Here is a 25,698-nt window from a genome sequence, read left to right as displayed (position 1 = left end):
CTCGCGAGAGGAGGGTGAGGTTCTCCATCCGGATATCAGGACTCTCAGCCTGAAAGGTTGAGGTACAAAGATTGGGACCTCCCGGACCACATAATGGAGGTGTTGCTTTCGGCCAGAAGACCAGCGACCAAATCCTTATAATGCTGCTGTTGGAACAAGTTCTGCAGCTGATGTAGGCAGAAGAATGTTAATCCTTTTTCATGTAATACACCAGTGGTGTTATCTTTCCTTCTACACTTAGCAAATCTAGGGCTCCAGGTCGACACAATAAAGGGTTATCTAGCTGCGCTGTCCATCTTCAAGCGCACGGCTGAGGAACCCTCATACTTTAAAATACCCTTGGTAATTCAATTTTTGAAGGGTTTAACCAATGTTTACCCTCCAACTCCTTTTCAAGTTCCCCTGTGGGACCTAAATTTAGTCTTAAAATGTGTAATGGGTACTCCTTTTGAACTCCTTCATTCGTGCCCGTTGAGATAACTTCTGCCCGAAGGGTGAGTGAGTTACAGGCTTTATCCTGCAAACCTCCTCACACTGTCTTTCATAAGGAAAAAGTCGTTCTGCAAGTGAAACCTAATTTCCTCCCAGAGGTTGTTTCGAAATTTCATATCACCCAACAAATAACCTTTCCTTCCTTTTACCCTCCTCCTCATCCGGGGAAAGAGGAAGAAAGGATGCACAGTCTTGAGAAAAGCATGCTTTGAGTTTCTATATTAGCAGACTAGCAAAACTAAGACAAACCGACCAATTGTTTGTGGAATACAGAGGTCATAAGGCAGTATTGCAATCTGTGCATTCTTAAAACATTTAATTTGTTCTACATCCTCCTATATACATTACTTCTTTGGGAGTCTATCAAAGATAAGGAATATGTGGGAGGACACAATCCATTCGAAGAACAAGTTACTTACCCATGGTAACGTTCTTTCAACTGTATGCTCCTCCCACGTATTCCTTATCGCCCCTCCCATCCTTCCCCGCAGTAAAACTTCCCTTATAATTGCAGTCTGCACGCTCTCAAGGGTATTAACCGTTTCATCCTGGACAATGCCTAACACTGAACTGAGCAACAGACGTTCCGTGCGACTACTAATACCCGTGAGGACGCCATCGTCGAGACGGAAGCCTCCTAGAGACATTGAGTCGAGAGACATTGACATGCAGCGCACTCTACTGGAAAAGAAAAAATCTGAAGCTGCAAGCTGGATATGGGAATATCAAAGATAAGTAACACGTGGGAGGAATATTCAATCGAAAGAACGTTACCATGGGTAAGTAACTTGTTCTTCTTAATAAGCTGCAGAAAAACGTACCTATCTCCTCGCCATCTACTAACACTACACAGCCCATAAGGCAGTCTCTCTACTATCCTCAGTGTACAGTGTACAATTGAACAACAACACTATCTGAAGGCAGTATGTTACTGCCGTACCCAACCTGCATTAAACACACATTTAAATGATACACTACAAAGGAAGCCAGTGGACTTTATTTCCCCTGTGAAACAAAATAAAAGCAAAGTTTATAACTGTGAGTCCCACCACAAAGGTTGATGTAATTGAAGCTATGGGACAGGCCCATTCAGTGCATGGAAATTAACTCTAGCTCTAATCCAGAACAAATTGAGAAGCATAGACTGTATTTTTTTTAATGCACTCCCGGTTCGCAGCCCCCTTCAGCACTGCAACATATAATCTGATAGTTCAGGGGCAACGCACTGGTCTTGGAATCAAGACCACGCTGAGCAACTGAGGTATGAATCCCAGATCCACGCTTAGAAACCGAACTCTGGTACAATGATAGGTGCGTTATAAAAAAACAAATTGAATAAATAAATCTGTTCCAGCACTTCACAAACCTCCATTCTAATGTGCAACTGCCCTAAAATAAAGTGCCAAATGTGTCATAAATCTTCTTCAGAAGTGAATAAACCTGCATGGCAACAGCGCAGCTTCTAAGGAGTGGCTACCACACAACCAAATGTCAAACGTAGCGACTAGCATACATGACACCTATCCTTTCAACATGTTCTCCAGCTTAATCCACCACTGCTCTTGCTGTGCATTCTTTCAGCCATCTCTCTGCTCATGCTGCCAGTGCATGCACCACTAAATTCGCAAATAATCTTATTTCTGATGCACGATTGATCACGTATCCTTCGGTCCCTGCAAACATAAGTACATATCGAGGTGGTCTGCATGTTGATGCGGGTGTTTTTCATGTACGCAATAATGTGCACCCCAGTCCAATGTTTTCCCCATGAGCCGTGTCACGCTATGGCTGTTCATAATTTCACCCAATCAAGGCCTCTCTTTACACTATTGCTGTCGCATTGCAGCGCCCCATACTTTGTCAACGCCACGTCAGGACCCCCGTACAAATGATGAATGACCGTTCATACAATGCCAATTCAAGGCTACCTTAGCCAAATAATTGGACTAACTAGTATTTGGTGCACTGCTCCCAACAAAATTTTAACTCACAGGAAAACATTTTGTGCCATTGGAGCCACCTCACTCCCTCCATTGCCATCACCATTACCAGTCGGCACGCTAGCCAATGACTACGAAATTGACGTAATCATCCAGACCATCTGTTATAGGCATTAGCCAAGGTATGGTCGGCCTGAACCTAGGACAACCCCACGAACATGATCCCTCCTTGTTACGAGCGATAGCAAGAAACTATTTTATTGCCAACCTGGATGCCGTGTCACTCAAGGGGAGGTGGGTTATGCTTGTTCTTGATCACAGCCTCAAGGCAAAGCCATCAGAAACAGATTCCCCCACATCAGCAGCACACGGACGAAGCTGACATGCACTCCAAAGCACAAACGGAGGCACTCAGCGATATACACCAGACGCAGACCGTAGGAGCCCGACACCAACCTGTGTAAATTCCTTGCTGAGTGCCTTGCAAAATAGTTTCCTCTAGCTGCCCCCTTATTTTAAAGGCACGGTATCCCTCTGTGAAATATCCTTGCCTGTTAGCAAAACCCTAATACCAGCTGCACTTGGGATGTCATTTTCATGCGCCACTTCTTTGGTTCCACCCTCTACCTTTTGCAGGCTTTGGCCCATCCGTTGTTTAGCCTTCCTCTTCACCTGCAGAAGCGGCTGCTATCTACCGCCCATGGGCCTCGGCCCACGTTAAACATGTGTCTGACCATTGGGCAGCCCTGTGGTCAATTCCCTACTCTCTGCAGTCCTCTGTCTCTTACCTGCAAGGTTAAAGGGGAGAGGAATTCTGGAGGCTGGGTGCACCCCTAATAGGGTACGATATACTTCGATTCTATCTCCCTGTCCAGGTCAGGATATGGCACACCAATAAATCGGCATGTATTTCCTTAAAGCACCTCACACAATGGTGCTGCATGGTTCCATCTCCCCCCAGGTCACACTGCTACCTGAACAATTATTACCACATTCAAGAAGAGGATGACAAAAGTGACGAGGTCCGGCTTGGTGATCTCGTCTTCTTTCAATCTGGACATTTAGAAGTCCCACAAAGGGAAAACCACATGTAGCCCAAAGGGGCCTGGAAAATAGCCCAAATATCAACCAGCTCCCTCAGGCTGCGAAAAGAAAGATCACTACGCGGTCCCAGCTTTGAAAGTGACACAGTACTCCTGATTGGGAGAGCATTCATTAAACAAGCCGCTATTGGATTTGATCGGCGTAATAGGACAAGAAATAACATTGAGTGTTAGCGATTATGCCACAGTATTTTCAGTTGCGATGCCAACCACAAAGTCAGTTTCTGGCAACCCTTTACTCTCGTCTCTATAGCGCCGGTGTTGGTGATATTTTAGTGGCTGCGCCACAAAAATGCACCAAAACCAAAACGGGAGGGTGGTCAATAGTTGGACATTGGGAGAGGTAGATGCAAAACCTGTTACGTTGATGGGTGCAATTCCAAAGTACTCAGTTCCTCTGTTTCAACTGCTTTCTATGTATTTGGCAGTGTATGTTATCCATAGCAAGAGCCCCAGATCTGATTGACTATAGTGCTTTGAGTCTGGTTATCTGCTGATGTGGGAGAGAGCAATGGGACTAAAGAGGAGAGGTTAGTCATGCTTTGGTTACTGTTGGTGTGTTAATAGCTAGGGCAGTGGTGGCAAGCTGTGTGGGATATATGTGTGTGTAGTATACGGTGTTAGTAGATTGTAGAAGGGATTAGGTTTGTCAGGGGAATGGGGAGAAGGCCTTCCAAGGCAGAGCAATCCTGCACTCTCAACACTGACCTCTTGCAGAGAGGTCTCATTTCACTGTCACATTCTCACTGTCAATCTCTCTCTGTCATAAAGAGGTACTTTGAATCCCATGTGCAACAGAAATAACATCTATGAGCTGAAAGATGAGGAGGAGGGGCTGTCTTGAAACTCCACTCAATTACCATAATCTACCTTTAGTTTTAAGAGATTTGAGGGCCACAGTCACCCATTGTGCCTTCTGTAGTATGCAAGTTAACAGGATGAGAGATGCTGCAAGCCTCACTTTAGCATTGCCCGGTGCTGTGCTCGGTGGCCTGATGGGAATTCTTCCTATATGGCCCATCTTGGACAGGGAAAAAAGGCTTTTGTCAGGTGGTTGAGAGAGTGACTAGAATCCCTGATCTTTCCTCCATCCTACCCTGCTGTCTCCCATTAACCCCAAAACTATCTCACACAGGCCAAAATGACATTCCCCTACTCCCATCCCACAAGGGTTGGAGGCAGCACTAGGTTTTTGAATATGATAATAATGCTGCAACCCTGCAGTTTGCAGTTAAATGACACCTTGCTAGTAACAGGGCTCTCGGTGATGTCCTTGCAACCCACAAACAAATGATGGATCCAGAGGAAAAAACAGCCATGCTTTATTTATCCCAGAGTAGGAGTGGGCTGCTTATATAGCACAAATTATAGGCGTCAGAGTGCTAGACAGTAGAATATTTCCTATGAAGAGGGACATAGCCTGCAGATGTACTTCATTTATGATCTACCCATTAATCAATCATGGCTAAGAGAATAGGTCCTCTTGTTTCCCCACCAAACAACCTCCACTGGTGGTTTCTTTTGCATTCATTCTATATACTTCAATTGTCTCTTCTTGTAAGATACCGATTTTCCTTTCATTTCATGATGAACCAATAAACAAAATCTGATGTTTCACATATTTTTAAAATCTGTACCTTTAATTATATTTCATGAGAACACACAAACTCCTTTGATGATGGCTACCAGCGATGATGTGGACAGAACAACAATTGGACTGTGGGGAGATTCATATAGTGATGACCTGCACTGTCTCTTCTACAAAAACAAACCCACTGTGCCATGACATACATTTCAGACTCCTGGTCCTTCCCCACCGCTAGCTTTTCCCTCGTGGGGTGCCACTCTATTCCTTCAGGATAGTGCATTGCCTAGTACTCTAGAAGGGGAGCCCATCCATTATAGGCTTGCTGATGTGCTTTTGACAGAGACGGAGGAGGTTTGTTGAGTGGACACTTTGGGATCCTCTGTGTACCACGACCAGCGGATTACACCGCAGAATGGTGTCTTTTCCTGCCTCCAAAGTGCTCTAGTCCCGTCGATAGCTCTCTAGAAGTGAGTCGGTCACATCTGGTACTGGTGCATAGTGAGAAACATGCAGCGCCACAGAGCAGAAGTCCATTGGAAAATGTCTGTATTTACTTGTGGATTTATTTAGTTAAGATTGGGATTTCAAATGCTCATTATAATATGTAAACAGACCGAAATTGTTTTAATGGGCTATGCTATGCTTAAAACCAAGCTTAAACAAAATTGCGTAAGCTTCCTTTTCCCTTTCAACCCATCCAAGCACCGATAAACCCACAACATAACTACCACAACATACAGTGACCCTTATCTATGGCAGAAGGCAACACCCTGAGTTATACTGAGGAACAAACCTTTGAAATACTTAGTGGCCCCTCTTTGTTTAACCCGATGGGGGCAAATGTATTGCAATCTGCAGTACTCTCAGAGGAAGATTTGTTAAAGCTTAAGAAGAAATGCTTCAGAACAGAAGTCCATAGACACTTCCTCTGGGAATATCTGAAAGCAAACATAATTCCAAAATGAACCAGTGGTATTTCTGGGTGACCTGGAGTACTGCACACATTTTAGTCAAGTTACAATAAAATTCAACAGGGATCTCATGGTCCTGACTATCACTACAGCACTTACAATGTGCGACAAAATAGAAAAAGATCTAGACGTGGAAGAGCAAATATTCTGGAAAAACACAGCACTCACAAATGCTAGGAACCCTGTTTAGAAAAAAATGTTAATTAATATTAAAAGGCCTGACCGAAAGATTGTATGCTCAAAGGATAGATAATATATTGGGTGGAATGGCAATTCAAAAGAAGGAAATATGTGAGTGTTTTTGTTACCACTTTAATATCTAAGTCAGGGTAGTACACTACTAAATGTAGTAGTCATCGCCCAAACTCGCTTTTCAATGTTGGCGTAAAAATATTTACAAAGGTTCTGACTAATCGACTGGATAAATATGTGTGTGAATTGATCAATCCCAAGTGGGATTTATGAGTTTAAGACATGGGTATCATAACATTAGCACGTTAATAGATATTATGGGTCTTCCGGAAGTCAAAATTGCAAATAAACTATTAATTTTCTTGTATTCTGAAAAGGCTTTTGATAATGTGAATTGGACCTTTTTAAATTATAAGCTACTCGAAATGGGGTTTTTGCCATTATTTCTGAACGCTGTTGGTGCATTATAGTCTGATATTACTGCTAGAATTTGGATTAATGACGAGCTATTATCGTCCTTTCAGTTATTCAGAGGTACGAGGCAAGGTTGTCCGTTATCTCCCTTTCTTTTTAATCTAGCATTGGAACCACTATTAACTTACATCAGGCAAGAACAAGGCCGCTGGGGTTTACCTGTGAGGGACAGGGAGCTTAAGGTGCTTGCCTATGCAGATGCTATGACCATAATTCTGGCAAATCCAGAAGAGGGAGGTGCTCTTTTGAAGCATCTCTTTGAGGAGCTGGGATTACTTTCAAGGCATAAAATCAATTGGGGGAAAATTGTGGTTTTCTCAATCAAAGAAACCCCATTATGTAATGAACTACCTGATTGGACTTGTCAGTGGGCAAGTCTGAGTGTGAAGTATTTAGGGATCTATCTTATTCGTGACATAAAGAAAATTGTGGACTACAACATCAGTAAATTGATAGAGGTGCATCAAAGAGACATTTGCAAATGGGAGCATATTAACTTCAATGTTTGGGCAAAAGGGAATGCAATTAAAATGTTGATGTTGTGCAATGTTTTACAGTCACTTCCTTTGAGATTTTCTAAAAAGGTGCTTAAGCATATTGATAGAATATTTCAATAATTATTATGGGTTATGGGAAAGAGGCCAAAAATGTCTTGTTACATTATGACACGTATTGTTTGGGAGTGGGGTTTTGGTTACCCAATACTTGAGAATTATCACAGAGGATTTCTGTTAAAAAAATCTGCCTACTATTTTGCAGAGGAAAGGGGATTAGAGCCACTGTGGGTATTGATAGAAGGGGACAGACTATTGCCGTACCATCTAGGTGGTTTTAACTCCTTCGGGAAAATGCCCTGTCAGCAAAAGTGCAAACTATTGTCACTAGAAAGACTGCATTGACATCGTGGATTTTGGGTATGGACAGAATCTATTCATGTATAATGAGGTATCTATCTGTTATAACCCGGGATTGCAGATAGACAATAGGATGTTGGATTGGCACTGCTGGGTTAATAAAGGAATCCTGAAAACTGGGGACATCTGTCAGGAAGGGAGAATGATGCCCTTTGTGGGGATTTTGGAGAAATACGGTCTGAGTAAGTGGGAGCTTGAGAGACACAGGCCTTGGAGAAATTGCAATTTGAAAGACAACGGATGCTGAATGCGCCAATGATGGAAAAGCCTTAGATCTGTAAATTATTTGATACAGCAGCTTGCATGGTTTCGACATTTCTTAAAACAATACCAGTCGAAGGCCCCTTGCTTGACTCTTGGGAGAAATTAAGGCAAGCCTGGTTAGTGAAATAGGTAGGAATATATTGTGAAAGAATGGGAGGGGCTCTGGAAGGTGGCTGTTAAAGCCCAGTTGGATTTAAATGTACGTTGTACTCACCAAAGGGTCTTAGGTCGCCTCTATTGGACTCCAGTACAAATGAACTAGTTGGGCATGATAGATACTGATCTGTGTTGGGGCTGTCCACGAGAGAGAGGCTCATTACTACACATGCTGTGGAATTGCACTAGAGTGGTTGACCTTTGGAAGGATGTGCTTGATAGACTCAGTACAATCTGGGGTGTTTCATTCCCACAAACTTCGTCAATAGTGATCCTGCTGTCACCAAAGTGTAGATGTGATATTACATGTGAGTCATCATGCTGGATTGACAAAGTTCTTCTTGTGGCAACCAAACAAATTCTGAGAGTGTGGAATACAGGAAATAAACCACTTGTAGAGAGTTGGTTATCAGACATGCAAACTCTTTTGAAAAAACATATGCTTTAAAGACAGAATCGAGAGGGAACCTTTCTGGAATTATCGGGACCATTCAATGATATGTATGGATGAGTGTAGATTAGAGCATTTAATGATTGAATATATATAAAATAAAGTGATGAAAAAAAATGCTAAGCACCCTGTTTAGAGACACATGTTAATTAATATTCATTTGGGTGTTTAGTGGGTTCAATACATGTGGTGTTTTTGAAAATTGACAGGATGTTTGAAAGTTGATTGATTATGGAATTCATGGGAGACACTGTGAACGAGAAATGTGTGCATTTTGAAAATGCTAGGAGCAACACAATTTGCACTAAATAATTGATGCATAATCAATAGAAAAAATGTATGAAAAAATTAAGAAAGAAAGTGAAGACATATACCAATAAAATGGTGACATTGGTTGAAAGTACTTAAGTCCAGAGCAGTGTATTGGCATTCATTGCAATAGAAAAAGATTGAAAGATAAAAAAGAACACATTTTGGGAACACTGTTGTAAGAGAATTCATCTTAAACCCCTTGTACCCAACATTAGAGGTTTTCCTTATGTATTGATGTTAATACTACAGATGGTTCTGTACTAGGGAATGGTAAAGTTATTTTGGAGAATTACCATAAACAGAGGCTCTTTGGAATAGACATCTGCCAACAAAATTGTGTAAGCTTCCATTCTCCTTTCAACCCACCCAAAGACAGATAACCTCTCAACATAACTAACTAATCACAACATAGTGTGGCCCAGATCTATGGCACAAGGCAACAACCTAAGTTATACTACTGAACAAAACTTGCAAATACTTAGGGGCCCCTCTTTGTTTAACCCCAATGCAATCTGCAGGACTCTTGGAGGAAGATCTGTTACGCTTAAGAAGAAATGATTCAGAACAGAAGTCCATGGAAACATCCTCTGGTAATATCTGAAAGCAAACATCATCCCAGAGGGCCTGGTCATCAGAAATGAACCAGTGGTATTTCTGGACGACCTGGAGTACTGTACACAGTCTAGTCAAGTTGCAATAAAATGCATCAGGGATCTATTTTTCCTGACTATAACTACATCATATAGAATTTTTGACAAAATAGAAAAAGAGCTAGACGTGGACGAGAAAACATTCTGGAAAAACACAGCACTCACAAATGCTAAGCACCCTGTTTAGAAACAAATTTTAATTCATATTCATTTGGATGTTTAGTGGTTGCACAACAAGTGGTGTTTTTGAGAAATTGTATTTTTTTCATTTTTATTTTATGGACTATTTTTCCAGAGCAGGATATTTGAAAGATTTTGATTGGTTATGGAAGTCTGACAGAAACAATGGCACATTCATGGGAGATAATGTGAACGAAAAATGTGTCCATTTTTAAAATGCAACGAGTAACACAACATTTGCACTAAATAATTGATGCAGAAACAACAGAAAACAAATAATGAAAGAAAGTGAAGAAAAACGTGAAGAATAAATATACCAACAAAATTGTAATATTGTTTGAAAGTAATTAAGTCCAGAGAAATGTATTGGCATTAATTGCAATAGGAATACATTTGAATCATTTTGAAAGATAAAAAGGATAACATGTTGGGCACACTTTTCTAAAATTCATGTTAATTCATGTTAAAGCCCATGTACCCAACATTTGGGGTTTCCCTTACGTATTGATGCTTTAAACCATGCATACTATGTGTATGTTTTATTCTGCACATATAGTAGTAACTCTGCTTAATTTATTTTCTTTCACAGGTCAAATACAAAAAAGATTTTGAAGAAAGCAAAGGAAGAGGTTTTAGTATTGTGACAGATACTCCTGAATTACAGCGACTGAAAAAAACACAGGAACAGATCAGTAATGTATGTTACAATCTAAATTGAGCCCAACAAGTAAGATATTTGCTCAGCTTTAAATGTTTTACTTTTGTTTTGTATTCATCATTGTGTTGATTGATTAATGGAGTGTATGGAAAAGGCTGTTTGATGGCTAGAGCTGGTGTCAGGTTCTTGAATGGTGTGTGCGGTTGTGCAATATTCCTTCCACAATATATGTGTGGCTCTTGCAATCAGATTTTACCTAAAAGGAATAAAGGTTTTTGTGTTCTATGAGAATACATTATTTCCAACAAATTGTAGACCGTGTACAAAGGGCCTGACATTATATTTTAGATCAAACATACAAACAACATGATTGATTGATCATTGATGACATCATGTAGAATACACAGACAGCACAAACATTATGATATATCAAAAATCTGATTTGTTTGTGCAAGTTTTTATGCAGCATTGGTTGCCATGCTTGGTACCTTTTAGAAGGATTTTGCAAATCTTAGCAGAGATGTGTCCCCACGTAGAGGAATAGGGCCAAAGATCCAGTCCCTTTTAAGGTAATAGGACAGCATGACTTGTGATATTCCCTTTCCAGATTTTGTTTTATCCTTTATGAAACATGGACGATGTGCTTTCCTTTCAGTTAAGATTGGCACTTCTTCTGACAGTCCCAGAATGTCCAACACAACAAATGGTGGTGGGTCATTTTCCAGAACATTTGGCTTTGCCCTTCACTTGTTGGAGCTGTGTAAGACAGGTATAAACACCACGCATGCAGAATATGTCAAGCTATCAGCCCTGTCTCCAAATGCGCGTGATGAATCCAGACAGAGCTCCACCATGCACAATGCACACGGTATGTGCATGGCTGAGATTTGAAATGGTGCCTGCATGCGTTTCACAGATTGCGATTGCTTTCACTGTCGGAGCACAACAAAGGCATACATCCACCAAAATGAACCGGTGCATTATGCATTGAATCTTCCTGCATCCATGCATGGAGAGCCGTTGCATGTGTGCAGTTTGTTTTCGGATCATTGGGTGGCCCACCATACAGGAAAGCATAATGCCAGTACATTTCCAACCAAAGCCATATTGTCCAGAAACATATTGACACCGCCAGGCCCAAAAATAATCCTTTCTTGTTCATGATTCTTTTGAGGAAATGCCTTTTCTGGTTGTGCATTTGAACGCAAAGTGTCAAATCTGTTCTCAACAAAGAAAATAATCCAATATTTAGAGTGGAAGTTGGGGCAAAAAAGTTTGAAACAATGAAATGTAGATTAGAGAACACACTTGTTCTTATTTAACATATGACAGAATGTGCAAATGTCTTCTGGTCTGTCCTAAAACCTAGCAAATAGGAATCTATTTTTCTTAATTGGTTAATTAACAACCATTGGGCTTCCAACAGTCTGACAAAGCTGAGAAGAAAGGAACCTTCAAAAAGGTGTCCTGCAGTTCGTGTACATGCTGGATTGGCACGCCTCAGTAAATGCTTTACAGATGCATGGAATGCATGGCAGAAAAATATGGCGTATCTTCTCATCTGTATTAATTGGTACAGCCTTAAACTAGCGTCAACGTTTAAGGAAGTTATGCTTAGAAAATAAAAACAAAATTGTGTGCATCTATCCTGCATGTATAACCAGGCTTTTTGGGGGTAAAGTTCATTTGCAGACTTATGAATCAGGAGATGAAAGACAAGGTATTTTCTTTGGATTAGCAATAAAAACAGTTGACAGCCAAATAAGTCTTTATGAAGCAAAAATGGTCAGAGCATTCTTTACCTTATCAAATACAAGATTGCCTTGAAACGAAATTCTCAGTGGTAATTTACTTCAACCTTTATACCGAACACATCATTTACCACACTATACTATGGGAAAGACAAACAGTGCAGTGTTGGAGTAATGAAACAATTGCTGCTATCCTACACACCTATTGTTTTGCTATTGTTTCCGAAATAGACGATCAGTATCTAGGGGGAACACGAGAATCCTGAGATAGGAGACACAAAAAAATACCCCCAACTTTCATGAAACTTCAATATCAAATTATTTTGTCTAATAGTTCAGTACTGGTGCACCTTTAAAAAAGATAGCAACACAAAGGCTGGGAAGTGAGACCTTTTTAACAAAGGCTTTAGATATACGGGTGACATCTACATATTGGTATATATTTGTGTAACATTCAACCTTGGGGGTGTGAGGGAGGTAAGGAGTGTACATGAATACATCTTGAAAGTGGACAATAACATTACAGTCTGATAGAGAAAACATTGTGGTATGTGTTTATCAAGCTAGTTAATGCCACTGCTGTCCCATCACAGTCTCATCTATAGCAAACATGTTCCAATCTAAATGCTTGTATTAACCTTTTTCTTTACTCAAAGACGTATCTCAAGAAATGTGAAGCATTAAACACTATTGCCTTTGACAAATGGTAACACTACGGATGCATTACCTGATTATTCTATTGCATTCTTGCTTCTCGTTTGCCTGTCATAAGACTGAGAGTGTTTAGGAATGGAGCACTTAAACAGGTATGTTATGCTGATTTGTATCTCATCCTACAACTCCGAGAAAAAAGATAACGTTATCTACGCTTGTCAAAATTTTTATACATGGTATAATGGTGATTTATTTTAATCTGTTATGATAAGCTTTCCCTTTTAGAGATTCAAACGATTATATACATCTGCACATGTAAGTACATTGCTTCTTTGTTTTCAAGGTCACAATAAGGTCTTCCAAGGCTATTTATAGCACAATTATATGTTTATGTTGAATAGGATTGTTTTCTTAAAACAAGTTTTTTTCTGTGTACATTCTGGCTGTTTTAAAGGTCTGTCCTAACATGGCAATACTACTTAAAGTATGCTGATTTTTTTTTTTAAATGTTCAAGAGAGGTAATAGCAATATACTGTACATATATGAATGTTGTTATTTAACCTGTTCAAACTTCTTTTTTCTTTTTTTTTAAATGTTTTGTTTGATTTGTCAAACTTTTCATTTTTCCCTTTTTTGAGTCTTCATACAAAAAGGTTTTAAAACTGTGTTTCAATTCGGCTTTTCTTTTACAATTCTTTATCGATCTCAATCCAGAAGTTGATCACTGTGATGATCAGCCACTGATGGTTTCCTTGGAGCAATGTTGCCCATCTCTCCTCTGCTGTCATTTGTTGCTCTGAGATTTAAAAAAAAATCTCTAAATAGATCTCGTTTATTTTTTAGTTCCGGGCACACCATGATTAGATGGAATAAAGATTCTTTTCCCATTGGATCTTTACAGTATCAACAGACAGGAGAAGTATTTTTGGCTCAGTCTGTTAAAGCCAAGTATTCACGTGTGGGTAAGATGTTCAGCCGAAAGCGCAAGAATAAATCACAAATTTTCACACTTGGGAATTGGACGAGATAAGAAGGCAACTGATTGAGTGCTCTTGCTTCCATGTGGCTGGTTAAATGGCGTTTATAAGTTGTTTGTTCTTCGATCGTTCTTATCCAATCATTCTTCTGAATTTTTTGTTTTGCATATTCAGGTCTATTTCTTAACATTTCCTCTGTGATTTCTTCTTCTTGCATTTTCTGGTTAATTTCACTTTTCCACTTTATTAGAGCTGCAACTTGGAATGCTTGTTTTTTTTCTTTAAGAATTTCCAATGATGGTATATTTTCCTCTGAAATGATTTTTCTGTGGAGGTCCATTTGTTTCCATAGCACTATTGACTGAATAGATTGCAAGGCAAGTTCATATCTGATTCTGGCTATCGGAAATGATTTTGGCAAGGCAAGGATTTTTCTCCAGAAAATAGCTTTGTATTGGGCCATTTCAATAGATGTTGGTTTATCAGGGATTCACTCGCATAAGTCAAGATTGGTATGACCTTTTGTTTATATAGTAGAGTTGTAGCTTTTGCAGAGTAAGTGCCATATTTGCGATGAAAAAACCGACCTTGCCTTGCTAACGATGCTGTTTTTTCTTCAATGTTTTCTTGCCATTCTTTTTCGTTCGCCGATGGATTGATTAATGCACCTAAGTATTTTATTGTTTTGGTTAGCTTAATCTCTTTGTCTTCCAGATAGAATTTTGGGGTCCATTGCTTCTTGGATTTTTCAGTTATCAGTTTCATTATCTTAGTTTTGTTGATGTTGATTTGTAGATCATTTTCCTTCATGAAATTTTGAGTTTTGTTCAATGTTATCTGCAGACCTTTCACAGTTTTGTCCAAGATGATAATGTCATCTGCATAGATTAGGGTTTGAACATTTTCATTGTTGATCTTAGGAGGATTTGCCATCGGATGGTGAATTTTTTCTTCAAAATTGTGGGTGAAGAGATTAAAAAGAGAAGCAGCCAAGGGGCATCCCTGTTTAAGCCCATTCCAAGTAAGAATTGATTCTGTTGCCTTTCCGCTGTTTGTGAGTCGAGCTCGGATAGAGGTATTCAAATACAGCTGTTGTATAGGGTTCAGAATAGTAGATGGACAGCCCCACGCGGCCAATTTGGACCAGAGAAGTTGTCTATTAATTGAATCAAAGGCCATTTTTAGATCTATGAAGATTGCATAGACCTGATGTGCTTTCGTCAACCCTTCGTATTTTAGCATATTCAATAGCAAGAGATTGACATTGGTACTTATTTTTGTGACAAAGCCGGTTTGCCTTTTTGCTTGTCTTCCATGCTGTATGGCCCAACAGTTTAATTTTGTTTGTAAATATCCAGCAAATAATTTTCCTAACGGATCCAACAGGGCTATTGGTCTGTAGTTGGCCGGATTTTTCCGATCACCTGCTTTGTAGATTGGTATCAAAACAGCTACAGACCATGTGCGTGGAATCTCTTTAGATTTTTCTATCAGATGTAAAAGATGGAAAAGGAATTTAGCCCAGTGTTCTGGATCTGCTTTAAGGTTGCTGTTGGCTAGTCCATCAGGTCCTGGAGCTCTAGATGAATTCAGGCACCTGATGGTGTTGGTAATGTCCTCTAAGTCCCATTTCAAGCTCCAGTCGTCGGTGTCATATTGTGGGTCTGTTATTCGATGGTGTTTTGGTTTCTTGTATAGATTTTCGAAGTGCTTAACCCATGTATGAGATTCAACTTCTTGAATCATGGATTGTTTTTTCGATGAATCATTCATCAAAGACCACAGGTGCCGTGTGTTTTTCTGATTTAACGCTTTCAAAAGTTCTTCTGCGTCGTGTTGCTTTATTGCCATTTTATAAGATTTCATTAGATTGGAGTATTTTTGTTTTTCCTTTTTTATTTCAGCTTCATGGTCTCTTCTATTTTTCTTTATTTGTCGCAGACGTTTATAGTGTTTCTTTTTTTCTAGATGAATTTCTAAATTAAAATAATGAGTATGCGATTGCTTGCTTCTTTTTTGATTTCTTAATGTTGTTTGTTGGTATTTCTCTAATATCCATCCATAATTTAGTTTCACATGATCCTTAAGCGGAGCCTCTTCAAATTGGACTGCAATTTCTTGAGTTTGTTGTTCTTTAATTCGCAGTCGGTTCAACCTATTATTTATTTCAAGTTCAGGTAGAATCAAACATTGATCAGTTGATACTTCTGACAACCAGGAAATAAAAATTTGGTGGTGATCGCTGTCTGGGTGTGGAGCATTCGTAGTCAAGTTTGTAATTTTCCGAATTCCATCTGTTATAAAGATGTAATCAATTATTGAATTCGAGTTCTCCCGTGACCAAGTCGACAGCGGGATACCTTTATCATTCATTGGTTGAGCACTCAAGAAGATGTTACGGAGCCTTGTTTCCTTAATCCATTTTCTAGCTCTCAATGTCATTTCGTTGGTAACTAATTGGTTTCCTTTTTTGTCGAAGAGATGAAAATTGAAGTCTCCTACTATGATGATTTCATTCCTGCTGTTACTACTGTTCAACTGATCAATTTCTTCACATATGGAATCGATGAATTTATTTTCAGCCATAGCAGTAGGGTTCCAATATATATTGAAAATCGATAGGCAAGTATATTCTACAGTGTTAGGTGCAATGGTGTTATGGATTGCTGGCATCTCGATGGAAAGGTATTGGGCCCAAGGGTGAATATTTTTACTTTCTATTATTCGCCACAAAGGGTTGATTTTTGTTAATAACAACATTCCTGACGCCGGTCTTCCCTGTTGTGAGGATATAGCTGGATTCATAAACGTTCTATAGCCATCACATAGTACTTCCTCTTTCAGCCAGGTTTCTTGTAAACAAATGATGTCAGACTGTTCAAGTAAGGACGACTCATTATCAAACAGATGTCTATGACCTCTCGTATTCCAAGAACATAAGGTTGTGTTGGTTTCAGGTACATCTTTTCGTTGTTATAAGTATGTTGTCTTCGCACTCTGATTCACATTAGCATCGTATATGTTTTTTGTTGTTTCAGATTGCTTGCACACCACCCGTTGTAATTTATCTTGGTTATGGGACCTAGGATTTGAGTCATTCGAATTATTGAGGGATTCTTGAGTATTGTTCTGTACGCTTCCATTTTTAAATATATTTTTGGTGAATCGCTCGAGCGTTCTTGATTTTTTTTCCGCCCTCGATCGTGAAACCATGATTTCTTCTATTTGGAATCCCAAAGTAGCCAATTGGTGTTTAGTGTCAAGAACACGTTGCATGATGTCGTAAGTGTAAAAATCAATGTGGGCTTCTTCCAGATATTGCTTGTTTGGAAAAAGAACTAACTCAATATGTCCAGTTTCAATTTTAGTCAATTGCGGAATGGCCTTGAATAGTCGCAGAATATTATATCTGTTTAATATAACCGGTTCTTCTGTACTTGAACTTATCGGGTAAATAGCTATTCTATATGCACAAGAGGCTTTTGGCCGGTTTTTGAAGATTGGTCTGACCAGTTTAGGACTTAATTGAGGAGCCACGTTTCTGCTGGTTTCAGTTGAGCTATCTGATTCCTCTGATGGCCATATTTCTTCATTCGAAACTATTGAGTATGCCAAGGAGATATTAGTTTGCTGTTCGTCTCCGATGCTTTCGCTATTTGAGCAATCTGTTAAGGAGTCTTGACATTCATCTATTACAATAAGGGACTCGTCTTGTGAGTTTATAGAAATAGAGTTGCAGTCGCTTACATCAACTTCCGTTGATATATCTAACGGTTTGATTGAATTTGTGGAATTGATGCAGGTTTCTTGATTAATTATATCTATGAGTGCATCTAACGGTTCAGGCACTGTTTGATTGCCTTGTGGCCGAGCATTTTGTAATTTGTTCATTTTTCCTGTTTTCGGGATGATTTGTGGATAGTGGTCTGATTAGTACCCACCAGTTTTGTATTTTTCTTTGTCCTTTCATTATTCGTTTTCAGGGTAGTTTGTAATTTTCTCAGAAATGCACGTGACCCATTTTGTGGATTTTTAGTAGTCTTTTTGCTCTTCGATTTGGTCACTGCATCTTGACCTATTAGTCCCTGTTTCGAGAGATCAAAGATATCGAATGGGTTACAAGGGGGTGGCTCACTTTTGTCTTGCATTGCAAATACTTGAGAGTTCTTTGATGCAACTGAACATAGTTGATTTTCATATTGTGTCGATTTATCCATTTTCCTCATCTCCAAATTAGGTAGGTTCTCTGTCTGAGTTTGTGTAGACGCACAGATAGAGCGCTTCATCATTTGGTCATGTTTTTTTACTTTGTCATCAACCATTTTTTTAGTAATTGTTGAAACTGTGTCCATTAAAGTCAGTTTGTCAACTCTATCGGCCCTTGCCACTTCCGCTAATCTATTTTGCCATGTTCTTGATGATTCTGCTTCATATTTTAATCGTTCTTGAATAGAACTTATGAGGGATTCAAACTGGGTTTGCTTGGTCAGTATCATTGCCAACAGTGTTGCTTGATCTTTGATGGAATCCACCATCGCTTCTTCGATCTTTAGAAACGGGATCATAGCTGTAGATAGAACCGCTACCAATGTATTCTGTAAATCCAACATCGTCGTTGGCAATCTTTGTTGGTATTCTGGAGAATAACTTATATTTCCAGTTTTCATCTTTATAGAAGATGATGTCATTTCATCCGAATTATACTTAGGCAATTCTTTCGCTGCAGAAGTGAACGGTTCTTTCACTGGAGCAACGAATCCTGTTGGGCCAATAGGGGTCGAAGTATCAATTTGTCCGATTTGCTTTGGCGTGTACATTCCCCCAAATACTTAATTTCTTTTTTCTTGTGAGTCCATAATTGCATCAATTTCGGTGATGTCCAATGAGAGACGTGCAATTCTGACTAGGAGCGTTTTTTTTGGGCTCAACACTTTTTGTGTCTATAGGCAAATATGTTGCTTGCCATTGCTGTTTCGCTGCTCTCGCACGATCTTGAAGGGGCGTTAGGTGGCTATCGTTGTTTGTCATGATGGGTCCCAACATATTTTGATAAGTAAGTGAATTAGTATCGCCACGTGTTGGACAATCGTGGTCAGTGACAGTCCTCGGAACAGCGTCCGATCGTATGGACTTTATGTCAACTTTATCACAACCAATATATTGCGCTCCATGCTTAAGATTGTCCATGTGTGCCTGATCCATCGGTTTCCCATTGATCATATTATGGGAATTTGTTGTATTCAAGCTATTCGATAAAGTACCATGGGTTACTTGGTGGTTTGTCATTTTATTCATAGGCATTAAGGATTCCTCTAGTTTACCCTGCAATCTAGTGCGTGGTTTATTGATTTCCATTTAAGTTTGTTGATCTTAAATAAGTAATGAATTTTCTATAGATGTGTGCACTTACCACGCCTATTGCTGGTCACAACTGCACCTCTCGCACAAGTAGCAGCGTCCTTTACGCCGGACTGGTCGCACTTTGGTGATTATCTGGAGTTCTTCCTGTGGGTATTGCCACAATATGGTCATGTGAATCCGTTGGCGTGACCGGTCTCAGGGCAAAGTAGATCCTGGAATACTCCGCTCTCTTCAACTGCTGATTGCTAAGATCATCAGGCTTACGCGAATTGGAGCGAAAAGATAATATTCAGTAGGAACGGTACTGAGTAAATCAAAGGCCAGTGGCCCACAGTCTCCAATTTATGTCGGGCAGTACGAGTTCTTTCACTTATTTGTGTATATACTCAGAAATAGCTTACTGTTACTAGCTCTAGCGCCAAAGCCGCCAAACAGCCTAACAGCACCAGCCCTTCTGCCACCAGGGCTTACGCCGCGAGGGTGGTTGGGCCGGCAATTAGTGCTCGGCTGTTTTCACGTGGTCTGTCACGTGTGAGAGGTAAGCCCCGCCTCCTCCAGGAAGCAGGGAGCAGCAAGAGCTCCTGCTCGCAATGCTGCTGGCCTCGGAAATGAAGCAATCCAAATAAAATAACGTTCGTTTGGCAGAGCGCACCTTCAGCGTGCACAGATCCTCGCCCCTCGGGCGGTTGGGCCAGCAATTAGTGCTCAGCTGTTGTCACGTGGTCTGTCACGTGTGAGAGGTAAGCCCCGCCTCCTCCAGGAAGCAGGGAGCAGCAAGAGCTCCTGCTCGCAATGCTGCTGGCCTCGGAAATGAAGCAATCCAAATGAAATAACGTTTGTTTGGCAGAGCGCACCTTCAGCGTGCACAGATCCTCCAAACTTCTTAATTGCGTTTGAACTATTTAAAATATGGTTATTTGATTTTTACATCGTAGATTTTGTAAACATTTCTAATAACATGCACGGAAAGAGAGTTACAATGCTGTTTAAAAAAAAAAAAGAATCCTTTGTATCCCTTAAGAGACCGATATAACAACGCATTTTGACGTGGTATTTTCCTAAGGGCGTCAATATGAGTTTCCTAATAATGGTAAAACCATGTGGTATTTTAACATACTCCTAATTTTAAAATATCAGCCTATTATATACTGAGTTTGCATGGCATATTTATGCCAAGGGAAATATAGGACATGACACATGGGCTAAGAATTCTTCACTACCCTGGTCTGCCTCTTTGGCATACGCCTCGTTATTGTGTTTTATCTTGGTTTTGCAAATTTCTTCCTCAGTTTGTTCTACCTCACACAATCCTGGCTTGCGTTATGTTTTTAAAGACATATATTAATTCTTGGCCATTTTCAGAGGGTCCTGTGAACTATCTGAGGGTCCTGCCTGCAAAATGAAGCTCCCTTGTTCGACAACACCCACACCTCTGCCTGCAGGTGTCAAAGCCATCTGGAGCATGGTGATTTGTTCCCAAGGGGACATATGGCATACTGCCTACCTACCTCCCTGGGCATACAGCTCAGAAATCTGCAGGCAAGGGTGGAAAGCTGCAAAGCGGAGCTGCCTGTTTGGGCCTGTTCAGGCTGCAAAGGGGCTAGGCCCAGAACCCCTGCTTAAGCCAGGACTTTGCAAAGCTCACCCTTTACCCGACTTCTGCTGTACACATAAGGGTCCTTAAACCCATTGACTATTCATTCACTCTGGAGCTTCTGTTATCTCACAGGACCAAGGAGGATTGATGTTCTGGGCCTGCTAACTCATTGTGGTTACTTATAGCACCATTCTGTCCAAATTCAGAATGTACACCTGCTTCTTCTCAGCCAACCAGTCATCTTTTCCCTTTTTGCTAACCCACCAACCTTCTTTTTCACTTCATTCCTCCTTCTGTTCACTCTTCTCATTTCCTTCTCACAGACTTGAGCCTCAACTTGGTGTAACTTCTGCATCACTCTCTATCCTACCTATCTTCCTTTTCCCCCTGAATCCCTCAAACAAGATGCACCCATTCTCCCAGGATCTCCAACATCATCCAACCCACTCGCCTTCTACATAACACCTGCTCCTCTTTCACACCTCTTATCACTTTTTCACTTGGCCTCGGGAATGCACAATCCCTCTGCAACAAGTCTTCTGACAGCACTGACCATTTTGACTCTTATCACCCACAACTATCAGTTCTTGCTATCACAGAAACCTGGGTCTCCCCTTATAGGTCTACTACATTAGCAGCTCTCCACACTAACTCTGTTATCTTCTCCTCTCCCTGCTCTGTTGGGAAGGGTTACATTGTGGACTTTCTTACCAATATGGCCCTCAACACTTCCCATCTACCCCGTCTGACATCAACTTCTTCTTATGGACATACCACTATTCAACCCTCGTACTCCTCTCACTGTTATGACATTTTATCGGCCTACTAGTCATTTCACATCCTTAGTCCGTGATATGACCCTTCTTCCTGAGTTACTTACAACCGACATTCCCATTGTAATGCTGTGGGACTTTCACCCCATCAAGCCCTCTGCAGCCAACTGTCTAGAATTTCACTTCCTCCCATTTGACTGCTTCCTCTTCTCCCTCCATGAAAAGCCTACCCAATCTGGTAGGAGCCCTCTTGACCATGTCTTTCTCTATAAATCACTCTCCTCGTCTGACCTCTCTCCCTCTGATTATTCCATTGTTCATTTTAACACCTCAGTCCCTCCACCTTCTAATCCACATGTTTCCTCACCAATGACTAAGAGGAATTTCAGGTAGGACTTTCTTGCCCTTTACCTTGAAGTGAGGAAATCCCTCCTGTGTCTTTATTCTATTACTCTTCCATTGACCATTTTTTCTCTGACATTCACGAAGCACTTTTGACTCCATTTGGCCAGCACTTTCCTGCCCCCACATTTTCACCTTTCCATCCATGTTCTCAGACTTGGATCAGCTCCTAAATTCAGACCTTCAAAACATACATTCACCATGATCTACAATACTGGTTCAAATTACAGATGCCTACTCTATTACTAGCCTACAGAAATGTCCTTGCTGCCCCAACAATTGCACTGGAATCTACCAAAATGTTCTACTTCACAAACTCATTCTCATACTTTTCCAATTACCCTCACAAACATGTACCATGCAATCTTTGCTCACACCTCCCAAGACAATATCCATCAATGCAAACATCTCTAGAATGTGTGACACTCTCACAGTCCTCCTATCTCTCACTCCCTAACCCTCCTTCTGCCCTCCAACTCCACCCCCTACCTCTTCCACTCTTGACTACTCCACCTACTTCTTCTACTGAATTAGCACTCATCCTTCGCAGTACCAACACACCTAGCGCTCCTATGGACCATTTTGCTCCCAAATCAGTCACAATTCTCAATCACATGCCCATGCTTTTCTGACTTTGTAAACCTTTTTCTCTATGCAGGACTCTTCCCCAATTGAAGATTCCCTCTGTTGACCCAAATGTCACAACCATCGCCCTCCTCCCACCTAATTCAAAAGTCCTTCACTGGGTGGTCCTTGACTGGATAACTTAAGTAACTTGAGGAAAATGGCCTTGAAGATTCACTTCAATCTGGCTTCTATAGTAAACACTATACAGAGATAGCATTTATTCACCTCTCCAACATTCTCTCTAATGCTCACCGCTTCAAACACTCTTCGATACCCATTGTATTGGACCTTTCCGCTTTTAACACTGTCAATCACCCCTCTCTCCTTCTCACTCTCCAGGACCTAGGGTTTTGCAAATCTGCTCTTGTCTGAATAACCTCCGGCCTGGAATGTCAATCCTTTAAAATCTCTTAGAACTCACTAACCATTGTCCTTGCCCCTTTTCCTGTTAGCATTCCCCAATGATCAGTCCTGGGACCTCTGCTTTTCGTTCTCTATACTTCTGCCCAAGGAAAACGTATCTCATACTTTGACTTTGACTATCACCATTTTGCTTCATAATACTTCAATATTTTCTCATTTCCCTTCTTCACACCAGCCATTTCAGAATGGATTATGAACTGCCTCACTTCAATTTGTCACTGAATGGCTCTTTACTGCCTCATGCTGAACTATTCAAAAATGGAAGTCATCTTTCTCCCAGCTTCCAATGCTATATCCCCTGCACCCTCTTTCCCCTTCCTGACTTCTTCCCCCCTCACCCCAGGCTCTTAATAAGGGGGTCCTAAAACTGCAACAATTCATCACTACCACTCCCTCTACTTCTCTTATTGAACTCCTCAGCATACAGAAAAAGTGTCCTTTTTTACTAATCACTCTACAAATATTGTAATCTCTGGTGCATAGCAAACTTGACTACTGCTCAAGCCTACTCTGTGGCCTTCACCTCTACTCCATCCTCCCTCTAGACAAAGTCTTCAGTTTTGCTACCCACACTCTCTACAACCTACTCGGATCTTCCCCCACTTCTATCAACAGACAACATATCGTTTGGATCTTTGGCTCCCCATGCCCAACCACTCTCTTTTCAAGTTCATTCTACTAGTCTACAAACCTGTCAATAGTATTGATCCTCAGTCCCCTTCTAAGTATGCCTCCGTCTACTCATCATCTCATTCCCTTCAATCCTCTCTGCACTCAACCTCAATGTACAATACCCTCTCTGTGTCTCCTCTCCCTTCTGCTCTTTCTCCCTACTCATCCCACTCTACTGGAAACCACTGTCCATAATAATTAAAGCCAGCCAGACTATACATCGATTAAAATGTTGGCTTAAACTCCACTAACTTGATAAAGAGGGAACTCCCCCTGCCCTCTCCCCTTTCTCCCTTTGTGATCCGACCACTGCCTCCATTGGTGCTGTTATTTTGTATATTTTTATAGTACTCCATTTTAGTTTGAAGCACTTGCCCCTTTAGTGTAATGTACTTTCATAAGTCACCAGTTTTCGTTTATATATATTTCTGAGGCTTGTGGAATCTGCTTAGATCACATGCTATGCATAGGCTGACATCTAGTAGAAGCTGCAGAGTATTAAAGTTGTTGTTTTCGAAACTTGAAAAGGGACGTAGACAGGGCGTTCCAGTAATACTATCCCTAGTGTGACCTTCACCCATGGTCATTTATGCGTCAAGGTGCCTCAGATTGTTTTTTTACGCCGTTGTGATGGATGCTTAATCGCGGAGTTCTATTTCAGCTAACACCATTTATTATTGTCAAATTTGGGTTAGTTACTCTTTCTGTCCTTTCTCTACACCGACTTTGACAACATCTTTGATGGCTGTGCAAAGGATGAAAGTCAATCAAATTCCCTGATTCACCTGACCCCTTTAGTCTGGGAAGGCCGCACTGGGCCTCGGTCCTAACAGTAGGGAGAGTGGGGGGGGTTGACATTAGAGAATGCAGAAACACACTCCTTTATTGGCTGGCTGCCATTTCTTTTAACTATAGAAACCATTCCATTTAAATGTTGCCCTAGTTGTAATAAGACGCCAACCTGGGTAGACAATTACAGGGTGTGCAATGTTTGTCTAGCATGGGACGACGACGAGGGTCATTGTCGAGCCTGCAAGTTCTTCAAGCCAAAGACACTCCGGGACTGAAAGACAAAGCACTGGGCACATCTCGCCATGCAGGCTGAAGCCGCCATGGGGGTGGAGGGAGCCTCCAGTGATGGCAGTGTCGCAGTATTTTCAAATTGCGAAGACAACGGAGAACAGTTAGATTCCAAAGTGCTAGCCCCCAACCCCAATAAACAGGTCGGGGGCTAAGCACATAGCAAAGGGCCAAGAATCGACACTAATGTGGACCAAACGCCTACACACAGCGTCTAGGGGGAGGTCCACCGAATCACTGTCCTCTGGGAACTCGAGGTCTGGATCGCCACATGACAGTCCCCGTAGGTTGAAAGACAAAACAGACGCTGTGTCCAAACCCTCTGCCAAATGCCGAATGTCAGAAGATAAGGCTTCGGGCTGCTCCACGGCCAAAAATCAACGCACCATGTCAAAAACGGCCAAGGGCACCAAGAGCTCGGGATTAGCCCACTTGGTGCAAAAGTATGCCCGTGAAAGCCTCCTTAAGGCAAAAAGTTAAAATAAACACTCCTCCAAGGGTCACTCTCACAAGGAGAAATCTAGCACACCTCACAGGGAAAAACACTCTGTTTCCCAGGAGGAAGGGACCTTAACAGATGCCTTGAAAAACAAGGGCCAACCTACACCTCAGGCCCAGCCTACATCTCAGAAACAGATTACACCTCAATACCCTGGAGTCAAACCAAGTTCAGCGACATGGACCACTGAAGTCATTACAAGAATGGAGGTAGCCATGCCACTATTTGCGGCATGGCTAACTCCATTCCGGGTACCGGGTCCGGGTTCCTGGAATGGGGAAATACCAGGCCATTCCGACCTTGGAGGGCTCGGTATTTCCCCATTCCAGCAACCCATCCCTATTCCCATTCAAGCCCCCATAGGGCTCAATGGGAATGGGGCCCGCTAATAACAGGCCTGTGGTTAGCATGCTGGTCTGCTCGCGGGACCACCAACTACTGACGCTTTGACCCCCCATCCCCCAGCTAAGAGGCCCCGTCCTGACTCCCTTCCTATTTCATCTCATGTGGACCCAGTCCAAAGTGATCTATATGAT

General features: G+C 41.2%; 1 protein-coding gene across 2 annotated transcripts in view; it reads left to right on the top strand.

Moving 5' to 3' along the window:
• Positions 1-25,698, top strand: part of NEBL (nebulette) — a 1,132,595-nt gene that overhangs the window by 426,021 nt on the left and 680,876 nt on the right. For both annotated transcript variants that reach the window (XM_069648592.1, XM_069648593.1), the window contains exon 4: positions 10,277-10,384. In XM_069648592.1, the coding sequence (XP_069504693.1) occupies positions 10,277-10,384 (108 nt within the window). The remainder of the gene's footprint in view (positions 1-10,276; positions 10,385-25,698) is intronic.

This window comes from Ambystoma mexicanum, chromosome 2q, assembly GCF_040938575.1.
Source record: "Ambystoma mexicanum isolate Mex_15411 chromosome 2q, UKY_AmexF1_1, whole genome shotgun sequence".
NCBI classification, from domain to species: domain Eukaryota; kingdom Metazoa; phylum Chordata; class Amphibia; order Caudata; family Ambystomatidae; genus Ambystoma; species Ambystoma mexicanum.
Note: the sequence above shows the minus strand (reverse complement) of the source record. Positions and strands in the feature narration are given on the sequence as shown.